We start from the raw sequence: 25,254 nt of genomic DNA on the forward strand, positions 1-25,254 counted from the left end.
CAACACAGTTTTCTAACCAAAAAGCAGATGAAACTAGCTTTTGGCGGAAATAAAAAAACACGGCGACCGGAACAGTGACTGATGCTGTTTTTAATTTTAAAGACTAAGAAAGGACTTTTGATAGCAAAGTATTCATTTATTTTACAACTTATAAATGCTTACTCACCACACAACTCTCGTTGAATGGCAGTGGCTTTTTATATACGATTTACCATTCATTACATGAACCTCTGTTATATTTTCTCACCATTGCAGCACACACTTTCGGCTAAGTCATGAGATAAATTTTATTTAAAGCATCTATGGGGGTCATTTTTTTGTTGTTGTTTTTGTGTTTGTTGTTGCGTCGTGTGGACCGGATGTGGATTGTTTTTCAGCTTTTTTTTGGCTACAACATTCATCAAGGAGGAGACTCTGTGCTTGGTGGTTGCGCCTTCTCGGCAGCAAGGGTATACCAGCACTGTTTTTGATTGGGAGGAATGTCGGTGCCATTTGACGGTCATTGCTGGACAGCTCTGGGGCGCTTGTGTTTTTTTTTTTACGCCTGTAATGGGCAGCATTTTACACAGCCCCGCTTTGTTCAGCGGAGAGATCGGTGCTGTTGGACGGTCTGTGGGTGGATGGATGCAAGGCTGAGGAGCCAACGGTGAGAAGAAAGGAGCGTCATCGCAGAGCGCCGATGCGGATGTGGATTTGGGAGTCGCGGCTTGGAGTTGAAGCGGATTACAGTATGTTGGACAGGAGATGTGAGCCAATCTCTTTTCGTCAATGGATGCTACAGCTTCGTGTTTGCTTTCAAGACTTAGCTTGTATCAGACGTGTGCACATTTTCAGCATGACGTCTCTGATCCACTGGTGAAAGGACACTTTGATACTCTCCTCTTTCATCTATAACTGCATCAAACAACAAAGTGTATGCAGGAAAAGTGATTAGGATTGCGCGACTGTCTGTGTCTTATGTGTTGTGTTGTGTTATTTAGTTCTTTTGACTTCAAAGATGGCGGCGCGAGAGTGGCTGCCTTTCCAGCAGCTCTTATATTTTGTTCTTCTACTTTTTCCTTTCGTAACTTCACTGCTGTGAATTGGGAATTTCTCCATTGTGAGACTAATAAAGGATTTCTTATTTTATTTTCATATAATCAATAACAACCTTATTGTCAACCAATCTGCCGCTTCCTTTACCCCGATGTCGCTATCTCCCCGATGCACTCGTGAGGTTGACAGCGGCGTGACTTGAACCGTACATGTCGCCAAGCTCACCTCGCGGCCTTGAAGATGCTCGCGGGATAAATGGCGATCATGACTCATTGACGCAGCCTAAGCTTTTCTCCTATTGTGATCAAGGGCGCAGAAAATGTCACCGCACACATACACGCACGGTAGCTTTTACTGATCGTGACGGATAGCTCTCTCGCTCTTGAGGTGACATGCACACACAATCCATAGAAGCCCAGCGCCCACTCACTTGCATGCCTTCGCTTAGATTCTGCACTTAGATGCCAACTCCCACTCGTGCAGCCCCACCCCGGCAATGTTTGCGGCTGCAGTGAGTCATTAATGCGCACGGCAGGACGAGTGTGCATGTGTGATAAATGGCTCTGTCAATTATGAATGAGGGGAGATGACAAGGGGGAGCCGGTCCACCCTGACGCGCACTTATGCACTGTCCGAGCACGGAGGGGACCGATGGTGTTTGCAAAGTGCGTTCTTTGCAGTGAGTTATTTGGTTGAGAAACATTCTGTTTGTGAAACTGTACCCTTCAACCTGCTGTGTTTTGCTTTCTGTGTTTTGTGTCCCGCCCCATCCATGTTGACGATGTTGTTGAATGAGTACAAAAGCTCTGATAGTAAGTTGAGCAAATCATTAAACTGAAATTCACTTAATTTGGGCCTGAAAAGGACCTGGAGGGCCTCGATGGTGATTATTGGCTCTTGAAGCTGCTTGATGCCGCTCAAAGAGCTTAAAAATAAAACTCCCCAGTTAATCTTTTAAGTACCTGTAAAGTTAATTCAAATTTAGAAAAAAAACTGGCAAATACATAAAATAGGGCTTCCAAGCAGTGAAAAATCAAGCTATCGTCTTTGTTCTCAAATGCTATGAGCGAATCCTCTTTTGGTACTTCAGCTAACATCTTTTTGATGCATGCACATCCAGACGTCTTTGAATTATGAAAATAGCTGTACATCAGACCGGGTCATTGAGAGAAGAGTTGCTAGCCACCAGCAAGCTTGGAAGTGAACAAGCATGGGCCTTATCGAAATAACTAAGTCGCTAACTAAGGCATATTAGGCCTTCGAACCACTGGTGAGAACAAATGGGTTTAAGTTAACGTGTGGTAGAGGGGACTGATGCCTGACACCAAAGTGCGTCACTGGGCACCGTTTTAGCCACGCCCATTTCCACGACAGAGTACAACATAGTCATCAGTCTGCACGTTTCGAAAAACAAATCTCTGAATGGAAGGGACAGCGGCTTTTCCTTTTTCAAATTCAGCAAGAAGGACCAATACACCGGCAAAATGCCTCCCGTGTTTGCTGGCATTTGTGACGACATGTCTTGGTGACTGCCGTGGCCCTCATACCAAGGTGACAGGATGGTCGACTCGTTAGCACGCCCGACCTCACAGTGCAGAGGTGCAGGGTTAGATTCCGGCACCGGCCTTCCTGTGTGGAGTTTGTATGTTCTCCCCGTGCCTACGTGGGTTTTCTCTGGGTACACCGGTTTCCTCCGAAATTCCAAAAACAAATGGAAAACTCTAAATTGTCTCTCGGTGTGAGTGTGAGTGCGACTGGTTGTTCGTCTCTGTGTGTCCTGCGATTGACTGGCGACCAGTTGCCAGTTGAGGGTGTTCCCTACCTAATGCCTGATGACAGCTGGGATAGGTTCCAGCACACCCACGACCCTCGTGAGGATAAGCGGATTGGAAAATGGATGGATTGATTGAAGTTAACAGCGTGGAACGGCTCTCCTGTGTCTCCTTCCAGCTGTCACCTGCTCCCCCGTCCACATTCAGTCGCTCGTCGGCCCCCTCCCTGTCGTTTCTTCGGACTTCTTCCTGACATACTGCCCGTGTGTGTGTGTGCGCGCGCGCGCGCGTGTGTGTTTGTGTGCCAAGGACCTGATGAAATATTCCCAGCAGAGGTCCTTCCCTCACCTTTGATCACTTACACTTTGCGCCCATGTTACAATTCTATTTGGCACTCATGTAGCCATCCATGGCCGTGTCCTGCAAGTAAAAGGCCTCAGGTTAAATTTTTCCTACTGTTTAAATAAGGTGGCCTGACGCGCGTGACACCTACCCCCCCCCCCCCCCCCCCCCGCTCACTGCGCTGTGGCCGTTTCCTAATGAAAGGCTCACTGTGTTTACTGCTGTGGGGGTGTTAAATGCTGAGGGTGGTTTGTTTGTTTGTTTGCAAGACACGTACAAATGAGTTTTTATGCCAATAAAGGCAGCGAGGCTGTTGGGCAAAGTTTCTCCCATGCCAAAAAAAGGGCCAGCAGTTAAATGAAATTACCGTATTTTCACGACCATTCGGCGCACCGTGTTGTTGGGCGCAGTCTCAGTAAGGGGTGCTATTTCTGTATTTGACACATACACAAAACGCACTGTATTATTGGGCGCAGCCAGGCATGGTAAAACATACACCAGCTTAAACATACGGCATGCATGCACGCACGCTAAAAACACTTTTTTAAAAAGGCAACGGAAGCAAAACTGAGTTCGGTTGTACTTTATTTAGCCATTTTACAATGTACTCACGCGACCGGTACCTGCTAGGGACGTGCCTTTAGCGTCCTCTTACAAGCCCACCCTTCACTCATTGGCGACTGGTACCTGCGAGGGACATGCCTTTAGCGTCCTCTTACACGCCCACCCTTCACTCATTGGCGGATTTCCGCATGCCTGTCGTCACTCACTCCGCCTTTTCTCTATATAAACAGCGTGTCGGCCAGAGGTGCTCTCAGTCAGGCTTTGGAACTCAGCGCATACACTAGACGCTCCGCATTATAAGGCGTCCTGTCCATTTTAGAGAAAATTTAAGACTTTTAATGGCGCCTTATAGTCGTGAAAATACGGTACTCCATATGAAAAGAGGCTCAAACACCAAAGCGGTTTTACAGATTGACACGAAATTCAGAGGCACGAAAAAGTCTCCAAAACAACCCAAGCCCTGACAACAAAGTTGGCCATAATGATTTGAAGCGGCCATTTTTGCCACGTTAAGTGGGGGATTTGAAACTACGATCCGTCATGCCTTGTCAAGATGTCAATCGACAATATGAGTCGTAAATGTGCCCGCATTTCCCACCAGCACACAGGAAACCGCCTTGGAAAATTAGGCAGAATGATTTTTTCATAATTCAAATTGGGTCTCTTTAACATATAGAAGAGAACTTGATTTACAGCTGTTTGTTTCACCCACATGCACACAAAAAAAAGTCTGGCAGGGGAATGGCTTGCAATGTGACAGCAGCAACTGCTTAATTATACAGTGAGATGTCTTTGTCAAATCAAAGCTGAAGCCTCTTCCTCCATCTGAGTGAGGAGCAACATTGAGTACAAGATTGGGAAAGCTGGCTTCAACTTCTTTAATCAATCTGTTCTTCTTTTAATGGGGTACCAATGCAGACAAGCGCCGACGTGTCGCCCGCACCCCCTTTGGCATAAAGTGTTTTTCATATCAAAATTGTAATTCTGACATTTTAAGGTTACAAACGATGCGCAATGAAGGATTTTTCTCCGCAAAGCTCAATACATCATGCACAACATGAGAAATTACCGTCAGTTACTGCTTTTTACCATTTGATTATTTTAAGTATATGTATGGCCTAGAATGTTTTTGATGTAAATATGAACGAAATTATTACTTATTAATTTACGGCTGTATCAGCATAGCTAAGTGACAAATAGGAGGATGACGGATTCAGGTCACCGTAGGACGCCATCGGAAACTGAGGACGGCGTATGCACATTAATTTCACAATTGAATTGTTCGCTTGTGGGCACCGCCCGAGGAATTTGAAATTCATTCTCCACCAACTGCACTTTTCCATTTAGAGTTTGACATTTATGGATTCCTTTGGACTACGGTGGGAAAATATAGGTAATTACATGCCCCGCCGGCAAATGCTGTAACCTTTCGTTTCTTTTGCAAATATGGAGTGCGGACTTGGGCGATATGCAGAAATGGTGACGGTGATGAATGAGATGAAATTGGTGGTGGGGGTGGGGGGTGGGCATTAGCATTCAGATGTGTGTGCACGGGTGAGGAGTTTCACACAAGTGGGGAAGGCAAATGAGATTCAGTGTGCAAGTGGAATGAGTTTTCGGTATGATGTCAGCCGTGGCAATACTTCACAGTGAAGAGCCCTTTAAGATCATGCGCAGACTGGATATCGGGTCGCACACAAAAGAATTGGCGGCGCAGGCAGTTGAATTTGAAAAGTAGCGAAACAGGCGGCCTGGTGGTCGAGTGGTTAGCACGTCGATCTCAAAGTGCAGAGGTCGTGGGTTCGATCCCGGCTCCGGCCTTCCTGTGCGGAGTTTGCATGTTCTCCCCGTGCCTGCGTGGGTTTTCTCCTGTGTTCAGGGTGTCCCCCGCCTACTGCCCGAAGACAGCTGGGATAGGCTCCAGCACCCCCGGCGACCCTTGTGAGGATAAGCAGATCGGAAAATGGATGGATGGATGGATTCTTGTGTGCAATTGTCATGATTGTCATGACATTCTTGTCTTCTGAGGTCTTAAATTATAATAGCCCACCAAGAAGGAACACAGTATCAAATTTGGGTCTTGATCTGCCTCTGGAGTTTCGGAAGCACTTTCCTTTAGCCCAAGCCAGACTTTTCCTTCTGTTTCTTTGTCCAAAGTGGTGTTTACACAGCGCCAACTGTCAGGTCACCTTGCAGCATCTTGCCTCTCTGGCTGTCTGAAGAAGAGAGTCTTTTAGCCTTGATCAAATTAGCTTGGCCACAGTGTGTACATTACTCTTGTGGCCGCTGAATGACTTAGTCTTCACGCTGCTGTTATCCTGCAGCGAAAATGCTGAGCGTGTGCCTGATGGCATGGCTAGTTTGCAACTGATTTGAATTGCCATTGTATTATACTGTTTTCCGAAACTCTGAGTTGGAACAGTCCAAACACTGAGTGGCTCTGCAAAAATTTGAATATTCTTGTAGGGTAATCGCAAAGTGGGATAATGAACCGAAAAATAATAGTGATATCAACATGACATCGACAATATAATCTCTTGAGCTTGTCTCCGTTTTTGCTCTCAGAAGCACCTAATGTAATGCAGGTCTACCGCGATGCTTTTGAATCGGGAAAAATATCATTTACTGGTCACGGGAGGACACGCTACAGAAATTTGGAGCGCAGACTCTAATTCAGCCACAAACACACTTATGCAAAGGGAGGCTGTCATCAATTAAGAGTTCAAGGTCCTGCTCAAGGACACTCGAGCAGCAACAACACGGCGAATACAGTGTGTAGCTGTTTTGGCACAGCTCTATGATTTATTGTCAATGTGGTAATACATGAGGGAACCAGGCAGAAATTATGCCTGTTCACCTTTAACCTTTCTCAGTCACTTGTGAAGGTGTCCCTTCAAACATAATTAACTTTTTTTAAAAGGGCAAAAATGTAAAATTAGGGCAGTGTTGTTGTTCTGCATTTGGCATTTTACGGATGGGGGTTTTATAGTCTTGGTATCATCTGTTGCAAATCCGTTTGCGGTTTGATGCAGATGCTCACATCCCGGTCACAAGGTAGCAACATTCGTTCCCTCTAGTCTACAGTCTGTTGAAAGGCATGTTCATACAGGTAGTAAAAGGAGAAAACTGTTAAGCATCCCCCGTTGTGCATCATTCAGTGGGTTTGTTTTGGCTGTCTCGCTTCTGAAATGTCTCTTTGTGCCTGATGTCCTCTGACATCTGAGTTTGGGAATGATTCTGCTTACCATGGAACCAAAGAAGCTGGGCCCAGCAGGAGCTATAAAGCTGAAGGTCAATGCTCATCCCCCCGGATCAGTCTTGACTAAGGATAGTCATGGCAACTCACCGCACCTCTTTGGCTGTCAGAAACGACAGTCCCCTGCTGAGTTCTTATAAAAAATGCAGACGTATCTTTCAATGCCTTCTGACAGGATGGAATTTTTCTCCTCTTGCAGTGCTACCGCTGTTTCCCTGCGTCATTCGACTTTGTCACTCGTGTCTCACTCAGTGACTGCTCAATCACACCTAAATTCCATTCTAATATCTCTCTCCGCCGTGAACCATAGCGCAGTGGTGTCTGTCATACAAGGCAGATTTCTCACTGCTTTTCCTCTTACAGTGTTCCATATATCCCATCCCGGTGCAAAGGAGAGGGTGCCAACTGGCCAGATGCCCCTCTTTCTCCGTGCCACCTGCTCCACTGCCCTTCTGCTCCTGTATCTCGGCCTGTTGCAGAAGCCTGCCATCATCAGATGATTCAGGGCACGACATGTTTTTGTTTGTTTTTGTGCTGATTTAAGCAGTTCTGTCAGCTTGGCGTCCCTGGCTGTTGTCCTCTTCTGCTTTGAGAATAAATTTCCCCAGGATACATAGCTTTGGCTGTTCATATCAAACGAAAGCTGTTGTTAGTGTGATAAAGAACCAGGAGCTTTTTGGCTAAGCGTTAAACATATGCTGAGGGAGAAAAATACTCTCACACATACAATCAAGCTTTATTCCTGATTATATTTGCAGCTAGAACTGTAAAAATGGTTAATCAGGAAATCAAACAATTGATATACTGTAACAAAGTCCGCATAGGAAGGAGGTCAGGGGGAATTGCTGCGCGTCGATAAAACAGCGGGCTTTGTCGAACAAGACTGCTGTTTGATCGCTCCTTCAAGCCCTGACCGTTTGAAACACTTTCCTTCAGCCTGTCTGCCACTGGACATTTGCATTCGCTAGTAGCAAGCTTTGTGACGAAAGTCTTCCTTGGAATTTGTGAACCCTTTGATCTAATGCCAAGAGACGTCAACCGGAGAGCTTGTTCAACTCCGAATTTCCCATCAGGTCTTGTCAAAGTGTGCTTGCGGAAGATCTTGAAAGCCAAAATGCTCCTGATGCTGTATCATCAGTGTGGGAATGGGCTTGGGGCAGGAAGACAGAATGGTGCTGTGTTCATGCAGCTGACTTTGTCGGGAACTGTCTTGGGACTGAGCCCTGCGTCAAATGGCTCAAGATGGAGCCTTGAACCAATGAAATCTCGAGCAAGTATCAATCCATTTTGGAGCACTACCAATTCAGGCTCACGGAGGAGCTGGAGTCTACCCCCGGTGACTTCGTGTAATTTACGCCATTCATCCAGGACACTTCTGCAATCAATAACAAGGTGCATGTCAGCTTCTGAGGATTCCAAAAGCATAGAAACAGGCAAGAAGTTTTGATCACAAAAATATTTATTAACAAAAACGCAAGACCGACAAATTATAACAGAGGACGAGGTTAACAAAGAACCTGGAAAATGCGAGAACAAACAAAAAGCGCTTGCAAAAGGCAAAGAATGGTATAACCGAAAATTGCTTGTCAACTTAAAGGACAAGAACATCCAATACACAATGAACAAAAGTGAGAATACAAGAACAAAAACACTATGAACTAACAGGGAAACTATGAGGAAAAATGTCAACAACGCCTCGAAAATTAGGCACTTGGAGACAGTTGTGAGCAAGGCTAATCTTACAACCAGTTGTTGGCATGGCATGGCTTTTAAAGCCGACAGGTAACGAGGCCAGATTCCAGACAAGTGCGACTTGTGAGGGAATGCCCACTCTGAAGCTGGAGACTGAAAATACAAAGCAAACAAGACAGGATCATGAGAGTGCATACCTGTACAGACAAATAACTGTTCACACTCACAAGCTGTCTGTTTTGGAAAGGTTGGTGGACCAACCGGGGAAAAGCCACGCAAGCAAAAGCGGCTCGGATTTGAGCTCAGTGTGCGAGACACAACTGTCCTTATCTATCTGCACTGTTGGAACTAGCCTTCCGATCAAATGCCTTGGATCCAAGGCTTAGAGCAAATTCGTTTGGACTGATGAGAGCAAGGAAGTCCAAACTAACTCCCAGCCCAAATGACTTTGGATTACCCGTGAAACCTAATAACATTTGATTAAACTATTCGACCAGACTCCTTTGTCTGTACTGCCTAAACCAGGGGTGTCAAACTAATTTTTGTCGCGGGCAACATTGTAGTCACAGTTTCCCTCGGAGGGCCATTATGAATCACCTCCTTGTATTATTACATATAAAGTACACAATGAATAGATTTTGAAATCAAAAGTCAAGTAGAGTAGTTTGTTCCCCTGTTGTTCAAGGTTCTGTAATAATGTAAAAGAAGAAAATGCTTGCAATAGCTCAACATGCCTATTTATTACATATGAGAACTTGAAATTTTGGTACAGATTTTAGCAAGCATCATGGAAGTTAACTTGGTTGATTTGCTTTTGCGGGCCACATAAAATGATGTGGCGGGCCAGATCTGGGCCCCAGGCCTTGGGTTTGACACCTTTGACCTAAACAGTCACATTACTGGACCGTGTCCTTAAAATAGATTCATACTTATAATGTGACGATGATTTATCTTTTTGTGTGGAGTAAGGAGTAAACTTTCATCTCTTCAATTTTAATGTCACCCTCTTCATTGATTTCCCCTTGATTCTCATGATCCTCTTCAATTAGCTCATGGTTGTCATGGGTGAAAAACTCGCAAAAAAAAACGTGCATCACAGGCTCAGCTGGAAAAACACAGAATTGATCGATACGAACAAACGGTGTGAAGTTGACCTTCCTCCGCACTGTCATGAGGTATGCCGAGCACTGTTTGTATTCAGATGATGTTGGGCCCGGAGGAAATCAACAACGTCTTACGGCGACTATTCAGACCAGTTGATCAGAGCTACAATTTACCGACTGACAGCTTGGCAATTGCAGCCGCCACCCGGTGGTTTGAAAATACGAGATTGTCCTCGGTTAGCCGGGCAGCATGCAGACAAATTTGTGGCACCCATGGCAGAAAAAGCACTTCAGTCATTGTCAGAAAGGCGTCTGTCTGTAGGAGAAGATCAATGGAACAAAGTGATTACATAAAAGTGGACCCAAATTTTTGTTCCTGGCCTTCGAGTAAAAATGCAAACTCGGAGTGCTCCGAGTGTAAGTATTTGAGAAAAAGAAGTATGGGAGCAAAAATCAGTAACTTTTCTCAAACGGCGGATGTCTGATATGTGACCAGAATTGGATACCAACAGCGTTTTAACATCTGCAAACCATGGGGGTCCAAATGCCCTTTTTATTGCATCCCTGGTCATCACTCAAAGTCCATCCATCCATTTTCCGAACTGCTTGATCCTCACTAGGGTCGCGCGGGGTGCTGGAGCCTATCCCAGCCGTCTTCGGGCAGTAGGCGGGGGACACCCTGAATCGGTTGCCAGCCAATCGCAGGGCACACAGAGACGAACAACCATCCACGCCCACACTCACACCTAGGGACAATTTAGAGCGTCCAATCAGCCTGCCATGCATGTTTTTTGGAATGTGGGAGGAAACCGGAGTACCCGGAGAAAACCCACGCAGGCCCGGGGAGAACATGCAAACTCCACACAGGGAGGCCGGAGCTGGAATCGAACCCGGTACCTCTGTACTGTGAAGCCGACGTGCTAACCACTGGACTACCGGGCCGCCCATCACTCAAAATGTTTTTCTGTAAAATCTTCAGACATTTGCATTTAAGTTTGGTGTAGTGCCGCATGAGTGTGTCATAACTGAAACAACAATGGCAGACTCAGCACGGTCGGCACATTTGAGTCATTCAAGATAATGGAACTGCGTGGAGTTGAGTAATGGTCTGTTCATTGATTTGTTTTTCTTCATCCTTCCATCTGTAGTATGTTGGTTATATAAATGAACTTGAATGAATCTAAACTCACCAGATTTTGGTTCATCTTGGTGGAAAGTTACAACAGAGCACACTCTGTATCCCTTCATCTACATTTTTACTATGTACTGTATTTATCAGATGCATAATGTGCCGTGGAATTTTGGCCATTTTCTTCTCCGTATTCAAGTTTTCTCAGGATCCATGGCAGGCTGTTGGAGAACGGAGTTCTTGACTCCCAGAGGCCCAAAGGCGAAATACCACCCGGTCCACAGTTTACTGTGCATGCCAATGCATTCCCTCCCAACCAGTAACGCACTGATGGACTTCCTCAGGTTTTTCACATTCTGTTAAGGCGGATGAAACATGGACGCCAGGCAGCTTTGGAGCACGTTTGTTACCCCTGCAGAGTTGAATTAAGCTCCCCCTGCCAGGCCTGGCTTCAGAGTGTGCGTCAGCGCAAGGGCTCACACACTCGCATCAACTTTCCACTTCCTTTCATCCATCCAGTGACTGCTCTGGCTCAATAAATGTGTGATGAATTCGGTTTTTGATCAGTGACTAATTGACCAAACCATCTCTGATAGCAAAACATGCAAAAGTTATTCATATACACACTGCTCAATTTGCTCGCATTGTGAGCAATCTCTCTCTCTCTCGCTCTCTTTTTTTTAAGAGGAAAAAAATAAGAGAGAGAAAAAAAATGGCAAAAGTCTTAATGTAACCAACGAGCTTGTGCCGATGCCGGCGTGTCATGGAGGGTGTCTGGTTCGAACTGGTTTGGTGGCGCCACAAAAAAGGTCAAAATCCCACTGCAACGGACAGTTAGAATTGCTGAAAAGCAGACATTCCAGCAGATTCTTCCCTCTTGCCATTAGTTCCCGAAACAGTTGACTCAAAATTCCATAGTAGCACCTTGCAAATGTTTGCCACTTTTGTACATCTCCTGTATTGATTCTTGCAGCTTCAGCTCGCTACATACAGTATTTGTGTGACTGTCGTTGATCAATATACCACAGCATTAACACTTTTGAAGTGCTCAAGGTCTTTGCGCGTCATTGCACATTCAAAGTTGTCTCACAGTGACCGCAGTGCACGTCACCTTGTCTTTGCTCGATGGCCCTGCGTTTGCATAGTTGTCATTGTCATTGGTTGGTGTCTTCAGCACAAACGCTCTCCTTACATGACGTAAAGCAGGGGTGCCCATTACGTCGATCCTGATCTACCGGTAGATCTAAGACAGGTCCCAAGTAGATACGAAGAGTGTCGAGGAGAAAAAAAACAAACAACAATTTGTGTGTCTTTGTACATGTTAGTAACATATTTTTTTGTGTTCATGTACGCTGCACCCTAATCATCTTATCAGTCTCATTTTCACCCAAAAAATATTTAAAAAATAAAATAAAGCAGGTAAATCTTGAATTTACGGTGGCTTGTGATTACGTCACCGGAAGTTGTTAGCGCTCAGCAGTCCGTCTGCAATTGCAGCTTGTGATCAGAGCTGTTGTGCTCTATCTTTTATCGTCATTATTCTCATTCAGAGTTTGCTTTGTGTACAATTCACCGAGGGCACGGGCAAAGAATTGGAATGTAGGAGGGTCCAGGGAAGCACTTTAAAACGGTACGTGTGAGCTACGATAGTTAACAGGCTGCAAAAGTGCATCGCATGCCTCAGTTTCAGGCTGTTTCTCATCATGATGTGCGTGCGTGTGTGTGTGTGTGTGTGTGTGTGTGTGTGTGTGTGTGTGTGTGTGTGCGCGCGCGCGCGTGTGTGCCGGTAAGGGTAGATCCCGGGAGGTTAGTTGATCGAAAAGTAGATCTTCGATCCGAAAAGTTTGGGCACCCCTGACGTAAAGGCTCTCTGTACTTATGTGACACGTCTTTGACATAATTGCTCGTTACTGCAATACTCATACTGCCAGAGACAAATAACTTCCATGTTTTTTTTTAAGCCAATAAAGATGATTCGTACATGCTTAATGAAATCAGTTGGCTGGATGAGTCTATGTGAGTAGACAAGAGTCTGTCTGCTTCCATATTTGAGACAATGCTCCTCATGTCTACTTTGCCATTGTGGATCATCGATTCGGGGAATTAGCTCTCCGGTGCCGCCCTTTACCTTCTTCGCTCCTTTAATCCGCATCCTCCTGGATATCGACCTGTCTTCAGCAATGCTGCGCTTCCACAGTACACCCCCCTCTAGCTGCGGGTTTAATGATACGTGTGGGTGGTTGGAGGAAGGAATGCTGCTGTGGGCGTCCCATTGATGCTCGTGTATTATCTCGTACCTTTCTCTCACTTCCTTCCTCAACTGAGGAGTTGCGCAGGGATGTGTACGTAGGTGTAACTTTGTAAAATAGACACTTTGTTTCGCCCCGGTTATATACAGAGACTCTGAGTAACTTTTCGGGCGGGGGTCGGCAACCCGCGGCTCCAGAGCCGCATGCGGCTCTTTAGCGCCGCCCTAGTGGCCTAAAGAAAAGTAAAAAAAAGGTTGGGCACCCCTGCTCTACAGGATCCATTGCAGGGAAACAACATTTAATCATGAAGGCTCATTGTGTATTTGTAGCCAACTTAGTCATTTTGATAGTAGGCAAATATAGCTAATATAGATCCATACAGCATGTGTTGTCTTCATTGTAAGGCTTACATAATGCTTCTAATTTTTTTGCGGCTCCAGACATATTTCTTTTTTGGGTTTGTTTGGTTTTTTTTGTCCAATATGGCTCTTTCAACATTTTGGGTTGCCGACCCGTGTGTTAAGGGATGAAGACTTACATGCATTATTTCAGGTCTGTTTTTTATGAGCCCAGAACTTTAGATTTCCTTTTGCAGAGGTATGAAATATTGACATGGCATAAGTAATGTGACACTTTGCCCTGTAGCAGATGGCATTTTTTAGGGACCCAGACAGACACTGCAGCTTTGTGAGGGTTGATGGTACCGGTCGTTTTATTTTAACCTGCACAGCTTTCTGCAGGCTCCCATTTTGGAGCGACTCTATAAAAGCTTCCACACTTGCGGAAACACTTGCTTTTAGAGTGTGCCTGTGAAAATGGGTTTCTGTGAGGTGACGTCAGATGCTTTTGATATTGGGGTTTAAAGAGCCCTGCTCACAATCTTCGTTTTTAGGTCATTCTCAGTGTGTAATTGGGGTTGAAAAACGACTTTGGCCAATTTATTCTCACAAAGTTGGAAGCTGGGTGTTACTGTTTAGAATAGTCCGAGTGCTTACCGAAAATACATATGGGCATGCCTCATGGGAGTGACGGAAATGAATGTATGCTGATAGACCGGGGACGACACAGGTCTCAAATGCTCTCATGGTCACTCCAGTATGAATCCCACGTGTGCCTGCATGCTGTTTGAATGAAATTGGGGGCGGGGTAATAGTACTCAAATTATTGATTGAATATCTCAGATAATCCGATTACAATCTCTGCCTCAAATGTTTCAATGGATGCACACATCGTTCCATGTAGAAAACAAAAGCCAGGATGACGCAGTCAGTTCAAGACTGTCCAATGACAATGTCCAAAGTTTCAGATGAGTTCACACCTAAAAAAGAAGATAAAGTGCCATGTGGTCCTCTCTAAAAGAAAAACTGTCTTATTCAACAGTACGTCTACAAGAAGGTTAAGATGGCGTCAAAATTAATACCTGCACCTCACATGAACTTTGGTGTTATTTAATAATGGAATATATGTTGTATCCAATTACACTATCCAGAAGCTTGGGCCAAATATGAACATTTTTCCTGTCTTTGGTACACGATGGAAAATGTTGTGCTGGTCAACATCGAGCTGGGTCGAGCCTCTTAACTCTGTGATTGTGCAATGAAACAAATGAGGAAGTGACCTAAAGCTCATTCTGTTCCCGGACACAAATAGAAGAGCAAGTGTGTGTGTGTGTGTGTGTGTGTGTGTGTGTGTGTGTGTGTGTGTGCGTGTGCGTGTGTGTGTGTAACTTGTCTGCCGAGTCATTCACGACAAAAAATAATAATAATAATACAAAAATGCGAAGGGATGGCAAGTACCGCTAATGCTTTAAAACAATAGATATTGAGAAATCAACATATCTATTACTTTTTTTTCCATTTTGGACCACGCCATTAGTTCTCATTAGTCATTCACATCCAACACATGATGATAAAGTGATGGTGGGTGGTCTTACAGTTGGAGTTAATCTTGTGTTCATGTATATTTATAGACTTTGTTGCATGACCATATGCCACACATACGAAATGGCAATGAGCCAACAGCTGTATTGATCTACTGTGTGATGATATATGAAGGCATATAACAGGGGTGGCAAACACTGGCTTTTTTTTCCCATATACTGTCAAACCACTACATCTCTTCATCTGGAACATTCTAGGCCTGAGGACCTACCTGATTTCTGGAAGGAAACTGGAGAAGCCTCCTCCTTGTAACTGCTCCCAGTCGGCCTCTGAGCACGCCGACTTGAGGTGCTGCTCACAGGGAGCGCACTCATTTGATGGAGCCCCGTCAGCCTCCAGCCTACCCCTGGTGAGTGGGATGAAAAAAAAAATGATGATAATAAAACCTCAGAAGAAAATTAGGAAGCATCTGTCATGTAGGATTTTTCTTTTTCACTTCTTCGCCTGAATTACAATACTGAAGCTGCATGTACAGTCTTCTTGGATACCCATCTATTAGTTTTTGCTTATGTGGGTGTTGCAGAGGCTTGAATAATGTGTTTGCATACACAATTCTCTTCCCTTAAGGGGACTGAATAAGAACTAGATAGCCCTTTGCCATTTCCATTATCATATTGGGTCTGAGCAAGCTAATGATTTTTTTTTTTTACGTTGGGATCCAAAAGCAATTTTCCATGAATACCTCAGCAGCAGTCTACATTAGAGTCCATAAACGATGAAATCATGAAAAATTGGAAACACGATGGCAGATGACAGTGTTCACTCAATGCAAAGATTGGCAGGATCTTGGGGAACGGATTATTTGAAATCAATAGGGATCTTGCCGACAGAAAATGTGAATGTGACAGCTGACCAGGTACATGTGCTGTACAGAGAACACGTGTTTAGCGCCCCGGTAGCAATTGCTACAAGATCGATGCGAATTTGTTTGCCCGTCTGACACAGAAAGCAAAATAAAATGTAACAGTGTAGTATATTTAAAGATCTGTACGGTCATCCGAGCCATATAGTTTCACCTGAAGAAAGTCTGACAGGCTTTTGCTAACATAGTGGTGTGATCAGAAACTCCATAGACAGGGAAGTAGCTACCATAATAAAAGAACAAAAAGGATCAAATAATAATGATACATTGTACGGTGGTACCTCTACTTACGAACGTCTCTTCATACGATATTTTCAAGTTAGAAACGTCTCAAAAGGGAAATATTGCCTCTTGTTACGAAAGAAATTTCAAGATACGAAAGGTAAAAATACAGTATGGCCTGCTACACGCAGCTCAGAGTTTCCTGAACGTAACATACTTGTAGCCGCTCTGCCATTGGCTATTACAGAGCATCATCCTGGCATCCCATTGTCTAAGAGGGACCTCTACATCATGTGTCTATGTGTGTAGTTCGATAGATGTGTCGATGCGGCATCCTCGTAATTCACCCCTCGGGCCATGAAGTGTTTTGATAGTTTTACGTAAATGTGAATCATCCAGAAAAAGTGTTCACCAGTCGGGCGATCACTCACTATGCTGATGTTTGCCTTGGACATTTTCCGAAGGATTGTTAACAACCGACAAAAGCAAATGTCCTTGGATCAGTTCTTTCCAAAACGCCAGGCAAAAACCACTTCTGAGAGAGAACATGAACTAAAGAGGGCCAAAAGCGGTGGGGACACAGTTAAAAGTTAAATGACTATTATTTTTATTCTTTATTCTTTGTTTTTTACACTATGCACAACTCTCATTTATGTGTTAAATATTTTGATGCATTTTTATGCTTTAGGAAACATTTGTCTGAATGGGGGCTGGGGACTTGGAACGAATTAGGGCATTTACATGGAAAACACATCTCTACTTACCTAGTTAAGAAATTTCTTCCAGAACCAATTCATTTCATAAGTACAGGTACCATTGTATATTGAAACCACTGCTCCTTTAAAATATACTGTTGCGGAGGAGCGACACACACACACTTACACACGTTCTCTCAACTCTGTGGGAACAATGAATATTAAGATGATGAAATGTTTAAGATTATTACAAAATGCATCACAGTGATGCAGCGTTGTGATATAGCGAGCGTTCACTCTACATGACTTGATTTCCTTGAAGCAAATTGTGTGCCGTTACAGAGTAAATTGTTTGAATTTGTATTTAGTTATATGAAAGATGAATATGTTTCTTGCTTTCAAAAACAATCAGCACAAGAGCTACGGTTGCGAAAACATACTTCGATGCTATAACGAGCCTGGGCACATCCTGCTCGTTCCTTCTCAACTTCGATTTTTCATTTGAATTCCAAGAGCGCACACATCTCCAAAAGGGATCTTGGAATCTTTTGCTTTTAATATTCACCCCTGTGCTTGTGTGCACTCCCGCCGTGCTACGCTTCAATTTTCCGTTTCAATTTTTGGGTGTGGAGGAGCGGGGGCGGCGCTATCAGAGCAGGACGGAGGTTGACGGGACTGTGAAGTCAGCAGGGGGCCCCTGAATGAGTTTAATGAGTTGGAGGCATGCTGGGGGGAAAAGGAAGTCTTGCGCAGCCTTCGATGACCTCCATCCCTCTATGGTGATTTATACTCTTTAGGGCTCAATCTCAAGGATGACACCCGGGGATTTTCAAGTACTGGACGAATATCCGCATGAAAGGGCCGAATAAAGCTTGAATGAAGTAGATGCTGGCATGGTCATCCAAATACATGAGGTGTCCATGTTTCTCTGCTAATGGAGTCGAAATGCAGTATTTCCACAAATAGTGGCCGCGACTGTTAACAGATGCTGTGTGTCGTAGTCATTCACTTCAACAAACGAATGCCTCCCGCAAATAGGCAGCTCATTTTTCCCATCAGGAGGTGGGGGGGGGGGGGGGGACGTTAAAAAAAAGCTGGTCAACCATTTCGTGAAATCTGTGCCATTTTTCACGCTTCGAAACAAACCGAATAATGTATTAGGATCCCAGAATGGTAGACACCAGATAAGACATTTATTCACACACACACGCATCGAGAAAGTAGAAACAGAAATCGCTGGTCAAATCGTGACCAGGTAAAGAAAAACAATACTATTACCAAAAGCGCTTGCAAAAGGCAAGGAAGAAATTAACCCGAGACTACCAAACGAAATGCCAAGAATCCAATTCACGTGAAGCAAGAACAAATAACGAAACCAAGACTATACTTACTAAAACATAGAACCCAGAGAACCAGAAAAAACATGACGAGAGCAAGGGGTCTCGAAAAATGATCACTTGAGTAACAGCAAGGTCAACAATACTCCGACAAACTGCTGAAAGTTTGTTGGTCATTAAATACTGTATTGGCCCGAACATAAGACTGTGTTTTTTGCATTGAAAAAGTGGGGGTCGTCTTATATTCGGGGTCGAGACATTATACCCATTCACAACGCTTGATGGCGCCAGATATCATTGAAGCGAATGCTGAACTTGACTCCCCAGGCCAAAATGAACCCGTCACAAAGAATAAAAATGAAAATAGCGGTAGCACGAAGAAGAAAAATAAAAAATAGCGGTAAGAAAGAAAAGAGAAAAAAATAATAGAAGAGAGAACAGAAAATGGAGAAACGTAGCGACCAACTGGAGAAAAGTGGGTCGAAGATCGGCCAGGTTAACCGGCAGCTGAGGAGAAGTTATGATGTAATTAACATTTCAAAAACCAGAAGCCATTCATTTACGAATGTGATTGCACTTTAGATTTGAATGAGGCAAAATAACATGCTTTTTCTCTCAAATATATTGTTATAATCATTTGTTTCAGATGTACTGTAATTATCTTCTGTATAAAAAATAATTTGGTGTTCAAAAAGTCTTTTTTCAAACTTGATTCTTGAAAAAGAGGGGGTCGTCTTATAATCAGGGCCGTCTTATATTCGGGCCAGTACGGTACATGGCTGCCTAATGATAAAATTGGCAGAAGGTGTGCACACAGCAGGATGGGCTCCAGTCTGCCACCTGTTGGGGAAAACAAGAACAGGAACATGACACCGTTTGTGACCCCAGGAAATAAAATGTACAAATACACCGTAATATTAGATGTGTAACACTTGTTTTTGGAAGCAAAAGTATTGAACTAATTTCAGTGATTGATTTAAACTACCTTGACCACTCGAAATTTTACACTGGTTGCCTAGGCTTCCTAAAATTAGAGTTTGGCACTCTAGCTTCCTCCCGATGATATGTAATGTAATAATTCAAGTCATATATTTGTGTTACTCCATCATAAAAAATATATACCATTAAACATTATTCTCTCTTAAAAAATTTGGGGGATAATCCACAAGTTAAATGGTCCATGAGAAGCTGCATCATCCAAATCCTCTGCAAGGTACTGGAAGGCCAAAGAGGAACTTCGCTCCGTTGTTTTTCCTGTATAGTGGATGATATATCGACTTTGACTGGGGAAATTAATATCTGGCTCAGTCCTGTCACCCAAGTTGTTGATTTTTTTTTTTTTTAATGATTAAGTTCATTTTTAAAATACAATTTCTGGATGAATCACATTAATGGGCCTGGTGTCAACATGGTAGACGTGACTCGAGTTCATTATTTTCCGGTTGTATGCTTAAAAACTTTCAGTGCCGTTACGCCAATCGGGAGGTCGAGTAGAAATAAAACATACAAAAAAAAAAAGTTGGCCTATTTGGGCCTGTTCGCATTTTGAGTTGTTCAATATCTATATCACCAGATCTAAAGTTGGATTTTTTTTTCTTTTGATTTTGAGAGCGTTAGAGCAAGCAAATGGCACTGAATGAACCAAATAGTAGCCTCATCATTCATTTCTTTTTTCAAAACCTATCACCAACCAAAACAGCAGCATCTACCGCAGCATTTCAACTGTCAGATGTCTGTCAGATGAATTCAAGTATGGTGAAGGCTCTCACCCTATGGATAGAATGACTTTTTTCCCCCAACCTTTAACATTCAGTTAGGCAGGCTCACCAAATGCAAATTAAAGCCTCCATCTCTTTACTCTTCGACCTCCCTGCAGCCTCCGTGTCCATCCTGCAGTGTCGTCCTCATACCAGGGGATGAGAAGGTGCTGGAGGAAGGTGATGTGAACAACGGCTGCCATGAAGACCACAAGACCAGTAACGGCAAGGTTAGGCTGCTAGTTCGACTGTTTATTGTGAAGATAGCCTCGGAGCTCTTTTAATGTCTCTCCTCAGGACATTTTGGGTTTGAAGAGTTCCACGGGGGTATCTGCGGGCCGCGGCTCAAAAGCTCTGAACGGCCTGCTGAGTCCCCGGCTGGAACCTCTTAACAATAGCCAAACGTCGCTGTGCGAGATGCTGCAGGAGAAGGAGAAGAAGACGTGGGTCGGAGGGTCCCTGGGCATGGACCATTCGGCGCTCATCCCGCTGCGCTCCAAGAACTTCCGGGAGAGAAGCGATGCCCACTTTGTGGACGTCATTAAAGGAGACAGGTGAGGACAGGCAAAAAGCCTCCGAGGCCATGAAAGAAATGCGCGTCATTAACGTCACTTTGCTCTCTACGGAGGGCACATTGGAGATAATTTGCACCGATTTGTCCTTCTCTGACAGCCTGATGAAGGACTATTTCTACAGACCGCCCATTAACAAACTGTGCCTCACTTTCCTGGATAAGAGCCTGGAGTCTGCCTACCAGATAAGCTACCAAGAGGAGGTGCGTTTGTTTCCTTGCAAAGGTCGTCCCGAGACCCACGCTTCTTATCAGATTTTGACAAATGCTTGCTTTTAAAATGAGCCCATTTTGAGGGGATTTGGGGTTCGGTGTTCCCTTGCGATACCGTGTTCTCTAACTGTAGAGAATAGCAAAAATCTACAAGTAATTGATGACCCCCACCCCAAAAGAAAATGTTGAGAACTGCCAACAGAGACCACACAATCGTCGGTTGTGTGTTTTGTCTAGCGTACCAATTCACTTCAACATAGTTGACATAATGTGGCGCCACAGTGATGCTCTTTTGGCTCAGACACCAGACAACAAATTGGAGAGTTCCATCCATCCATCCATCCATCCATTTTCTGATCCGCTTTATCCTCACAAGGATCACGGGGCGTGCTGGAGCCTATCCCAGCTGTCTTCAACCAGTAGGCGTGGGACAACACCCTGAACCGGTTTGCCAGCCAATCGCAGCAAATAGGAAAATTAGGGAATAAAATTGCAAATAAATTCATTCATAATTCACGCCACTGCTATCCACAGATTTTTACGTGTCTCATATTTTGGGGGTTGTGATGGCATACTTGTAGATTCCAAGAGCACGTGAGGAAGGACAGCCACAATCGCCATTTCACTTTTCAACTGTTTAGTACAATCCGGGAGAAAAGTGTGTGGGGGGCTCACTCACACAAAAGCTGCTGTCAGCCACAGCTCTTACACAAACACACACACACATTGAAGAAATGCTTTGGTAATCCTTCCAGTCCAATGTGTACAGTGTATCAACAATAAAGATTGTTGAGATACCACAGAGCAGCCATCCCCAAACGATCTAAGCACCACGCCCCCTTTCTATAGAGAGACAGGGAAAATATTTTAATGCCACCATTTTTAAACATGCAAAGATGCTTCAAAATTTGAAAACACTGTCTAGGTGTGTTTAAGATGTGGAGTATTGATTTGGGGTTGTTGAAGAACAGGTGGTTGCTGAGGCGTCCATACCCTTGTGTGTTTAAACCCTTAGAAATCACTTCTGCAGCCCAAAAGTTTGGGAGTTCACAGTCTTATTTTCTTGTCACCCTGAAATGGAGTATTGGTGTTATGCGTCATGAATGCACAGACATGTTTGTAACCACTATGTGCGTGCTTTGCATTGCTGTCTTTGGACTGATGAATCGTACAGCTGTCAAAGACACGCGGTGTCTTTTTGTGATTCTGTGAATTGTAAGCTCCGATTGCGTCGAAATTTTCCCCGTTTCTTCTGATCGTATTTGGCAGTGGCTTTGTGCCCTTCGAATCTCTCAAGACTGCGGCAGAGAAATATCCCGCAGGACATGAGAGAAGTGCGGCACTTTTATTGTGAGACCGTAGTGCTCCCTGCTGGTGCACATCAGAAGTGCACTTTGACCGCACAAGTCCAATGAGTGAATCTTAACACAGAGATTCATTCATTCATTTTCCGATCCGCTTTATCCTCACAAGGGTCGCGGGGTTTGCTGGAGCCTATCCCAGCTGTCTTGGGGCAGTAGTTGGCTGGCAACCGGTTCAGGGTGCCCCCTAGGCAGGGGACACCCTGAACCGGTGTCCAGCCAATCGCAGGGCACACAGACACGAACAACGCTCACATTCACACCGAGGGACAATTTTGAGTGTTCAATCAGCCTGCCATGCATCTTTTGGGGGTGTGTGGGAGGAATCCGGAGTACCCGGAGAAAACCCACGCAGGCCCAGGGAGAACATGCAAACTCCACACAGAGAGGCCGAGCTGGAATCAAACCCAGTACCTCTGCACTGTGAGGTCGACGCTCTAACCACTGGTTCACCGGGCCGCCTAACACAGACTTAATTTTCTATGTGGATTTTGGTGTGTTGCAGGTGGAGGCCCCAGCATCGACACAGACTTTCGCCAGCCCAACGTTCAGTTCTTTCCTGGACATGCTGCTGTGCTCTTTGGTGTTTCTGGCTTTGTCACTGGCTTGTTTCCTTCACCCCATCGTCTCCCAGATGAGTCTACCCACACCGGCTCTCACCGTGACCGCCGCGGCTGCCTTGCTGGAGGCCCTGGCACTCTTGTTTGCTATTCGGTGAGAAAACACGTTGTACAATGTTACTGAATGAGGAAATGGGAAGTATGTGGTTTAAATGCTTGCAGATTGTTCAAACGAAATTTAAGGGGGAAGACAACTGCCAAATCTCACTTGTTGAGATGTGGGTTGTATTTTGCGTTTCCATGAAAGTTGAAGGCAAAATAATTGATACAACACAGCCTTTATGTCTGTTTGATAGAAAATCTTTTCAGGAAATAGATGGATTGATTCTTTCATAGATAAGACAGATAGACTGATATATGGATGAATGGATGAAAGACCCCATTCAATGGACACATTGTGTGCTATGCACTCGCATGCAATTTTGGCCACTGACTCAACACGGTTCATCCACATGTAGGTTTACCTATATAATGATAAAGTATTGTTTTAAATCACAATATCTATATAGGGTGGAAGGTGTGGTTATGTTTTTCAACGGCTGCCTTGATCACTCACCGGCGCAATACTCCAGTCAGTTTTGGCCACTGACACGACACTATTCCATCCACAGACAGGCAATATATTGAATTCTTATTTTAGACTCTCTGGGTCCAACAAGTCGAATAAACACTGATGAATTTAACATCGGAGACAACCACAGATGACGTTCAGTTCCACCGATCAAAGTGTTCTTCGCTTCCCGTTGTTCGCCTTCCCAGTGTGGCGTTCTACCTGGACGGCGCTCTGAAGTGCACACGGATGCTGATGAAAGCCGTGTCGGGTTGGATGCCTCGTCACCTCATCGGCGCCGTCACGGTGTCCCTGCCTGCTCTGGCGGTTTTCTCCCACGTCACTTGTGATATGCATCACTCCATTCAGGTGCGGCATAAAACTGTCGTCACTTTTATTTTCTCCACTTGACAGGCGCGTTGTCATCGCAAGTGGTGTGCCAAATTCAAATAATCATTCTCTTTTTTTGCCCCCCTCACCCCCTTTCTTCCAGTTCACTATGTTCATCTGCTGTGCTGTCATTATTGCTATCATTCAGTTCTGTAACTCTTGCCAGCTCAGCTACTGGATGCGCTCAAGTTTAGCAACTCTAGTTGGACTGGCACTTCTTTCACTGCTCTTCACATCTCCCTGCAGGTAAGACAAAGTTGGCCAAAATTTTAAAGTGAACTCTGATTGTCCACCAATTTAGCAAATATACTTAATTGGACCCAACCCATATCGAGGCCAATCGGGATATTTGACAGAAGAAAATTCGATAACCAATTAATTTAGAAAACGCTTACAAAGAAAAGATATGATTTACAAGTAGAACTTTGACTCTTCTACAATACACATCTGTGCTTTAGGACTTTTTAAACTTTACAACAGAAAGAAAGGCTGTCAATTTTTTTTTTCAAAGCCATTATCTTTGGCTTATGTTTTAATGCAAGGGTGTCAAACTCATTTTTGTCACGGGCCACTTTTGAGTTACGTCTTCCCTCGGAGGGCCGTTATGATAGTGAAACCACAAAAATGTTTATTCGCATTATGGCATTATTACTTGTAAGGGTAAAAAAATGATTGCAAAATCTCAACGTCATTAATTACACATGACAATTTGACATTTCAGTACATTTTTTTTAGCAAGGATCATTCAAGTTGACACACATGATTTTCTTTCGGGGGGGGCCACATAAAATAATGTGGCGGGCCGCATCTGGGCCCCAGGCCTTGAGTATGACACCTGTGTTTTAATGTGTTTGTCTGCAAAATAATTGAATAAATAATAATCACACCACCAATAATAATAATAATAATAATCCATCAATCCATCCATTTTCTGTTGCGCTTTATCCTCACTAGGGTCGCGGGGGGTGCTGGAGCCTATCCCAGCCGTCTTCGGGCAGTAGGCGGGGCACACCCTGAATCAGTTGCCAGCCAATCGCAGGGCACACAGAGACGAACAACCATCCACGCCCACACTCACACCCAGGGACAATTTAGAACGTCCAAACAGCCTGCCATGCATGTTTTTGGAATGTGGGAGGAAACCGGAGCACCCGGAGAAAACCCACGCAGGCCCGGGGAGAACATGCAAACTCCACACAGGGAGGCTGGAGCTGGAATCGAACCCGGTACCTCTGCACTGTGAGGCAGACGCGCTAACCACTGGACTACCGGGCCGCCCAATAATAATAATAATTATTATTATTATTATGTTGTAGGGAGGCACAGTGGTTGACTGTTTAGCATGTCTGCCTCACAGTGCAGAGTTTGTGGGTTCGATTCTGGAGTTTACATGTCCTCCCCGTGCCTGCGTGGGTTTTCTCCGGGTACTCCGGTTTCCTCCCACATTCCAAAAACATGCACATGAGTTTGATTGAACACTCTAAATTGTCTCTAGGTGTGATCGTGAGCGTGAATGGTTGTCTATGTGTGCCCTGCGATTGGCTGGCAACCACTTGAGGTTGTACCCCATTGGCAGCTGGGATAGGCTCCAACA

At 44.5% G+C, this 25,254-nt stretch overlaps 1 protein-coding gene across 2 annotated transcripts in view; it reads left to right on the top strand.

Moving 5' to 3' along the window:
* Positions 1 to 25,254, top strand: part of adcy9b (adenylate cyclase 9b) — a 42,773-nt gene that overhangs the window by 11,900 nt on the left and 5,619 nt on the right. The window contains exons 2-8 of one of the 2 annotated variants that reach the window (XM_086132380.1): positions 15,280 to 15,431; positions 20,075 to 20,185; positions 20,253 to 20,509; positions 20,628 to 20,730; positions 22,606 to 22,814; positions 23,480 to 23,639; positions 23,764 to 23,906. In XM_086132380.1, coding sequence (XP_085988506.1) covers positions 15,280 to 15,431; positions 20,075 to 20,185; positions 20,253 to 20,509; positions 20,628 to 20,730; positions 22,606 to 22,814; positions 23,480 to 23,639; positions 23,764 to 23,906 — 1,135 coding nt within the window. The remainder of the gene's footprint in view (positions 1 to 15,279; positions 15,432 to 20,074; positions 20,186 to 20,252; positions 20,510 to 20,627; positions 20,731 to 22,605; positions 22,815 to 23,479; positions 23,640 to 23,763; positions 23,907 to 25,254) is intronic. The other variant, XM_086132381.1, reaches the window with a different exon arrangement.

This window comes from Hippocampus guttulatus, chromosome 16 (assembly GCF_054856545.1).
Source record: "Hippocampus guttulatus isolate MCC_2025c chromosome 16, RoL_Hgut_1.0, whole genome shotgun sequence".
NCBI lineage: Eukaryota > Metazoa > Chordata > Actinopteri > Syngnathiformes > Syngnathidae > Hippocampus > Hippocampus guttulatus.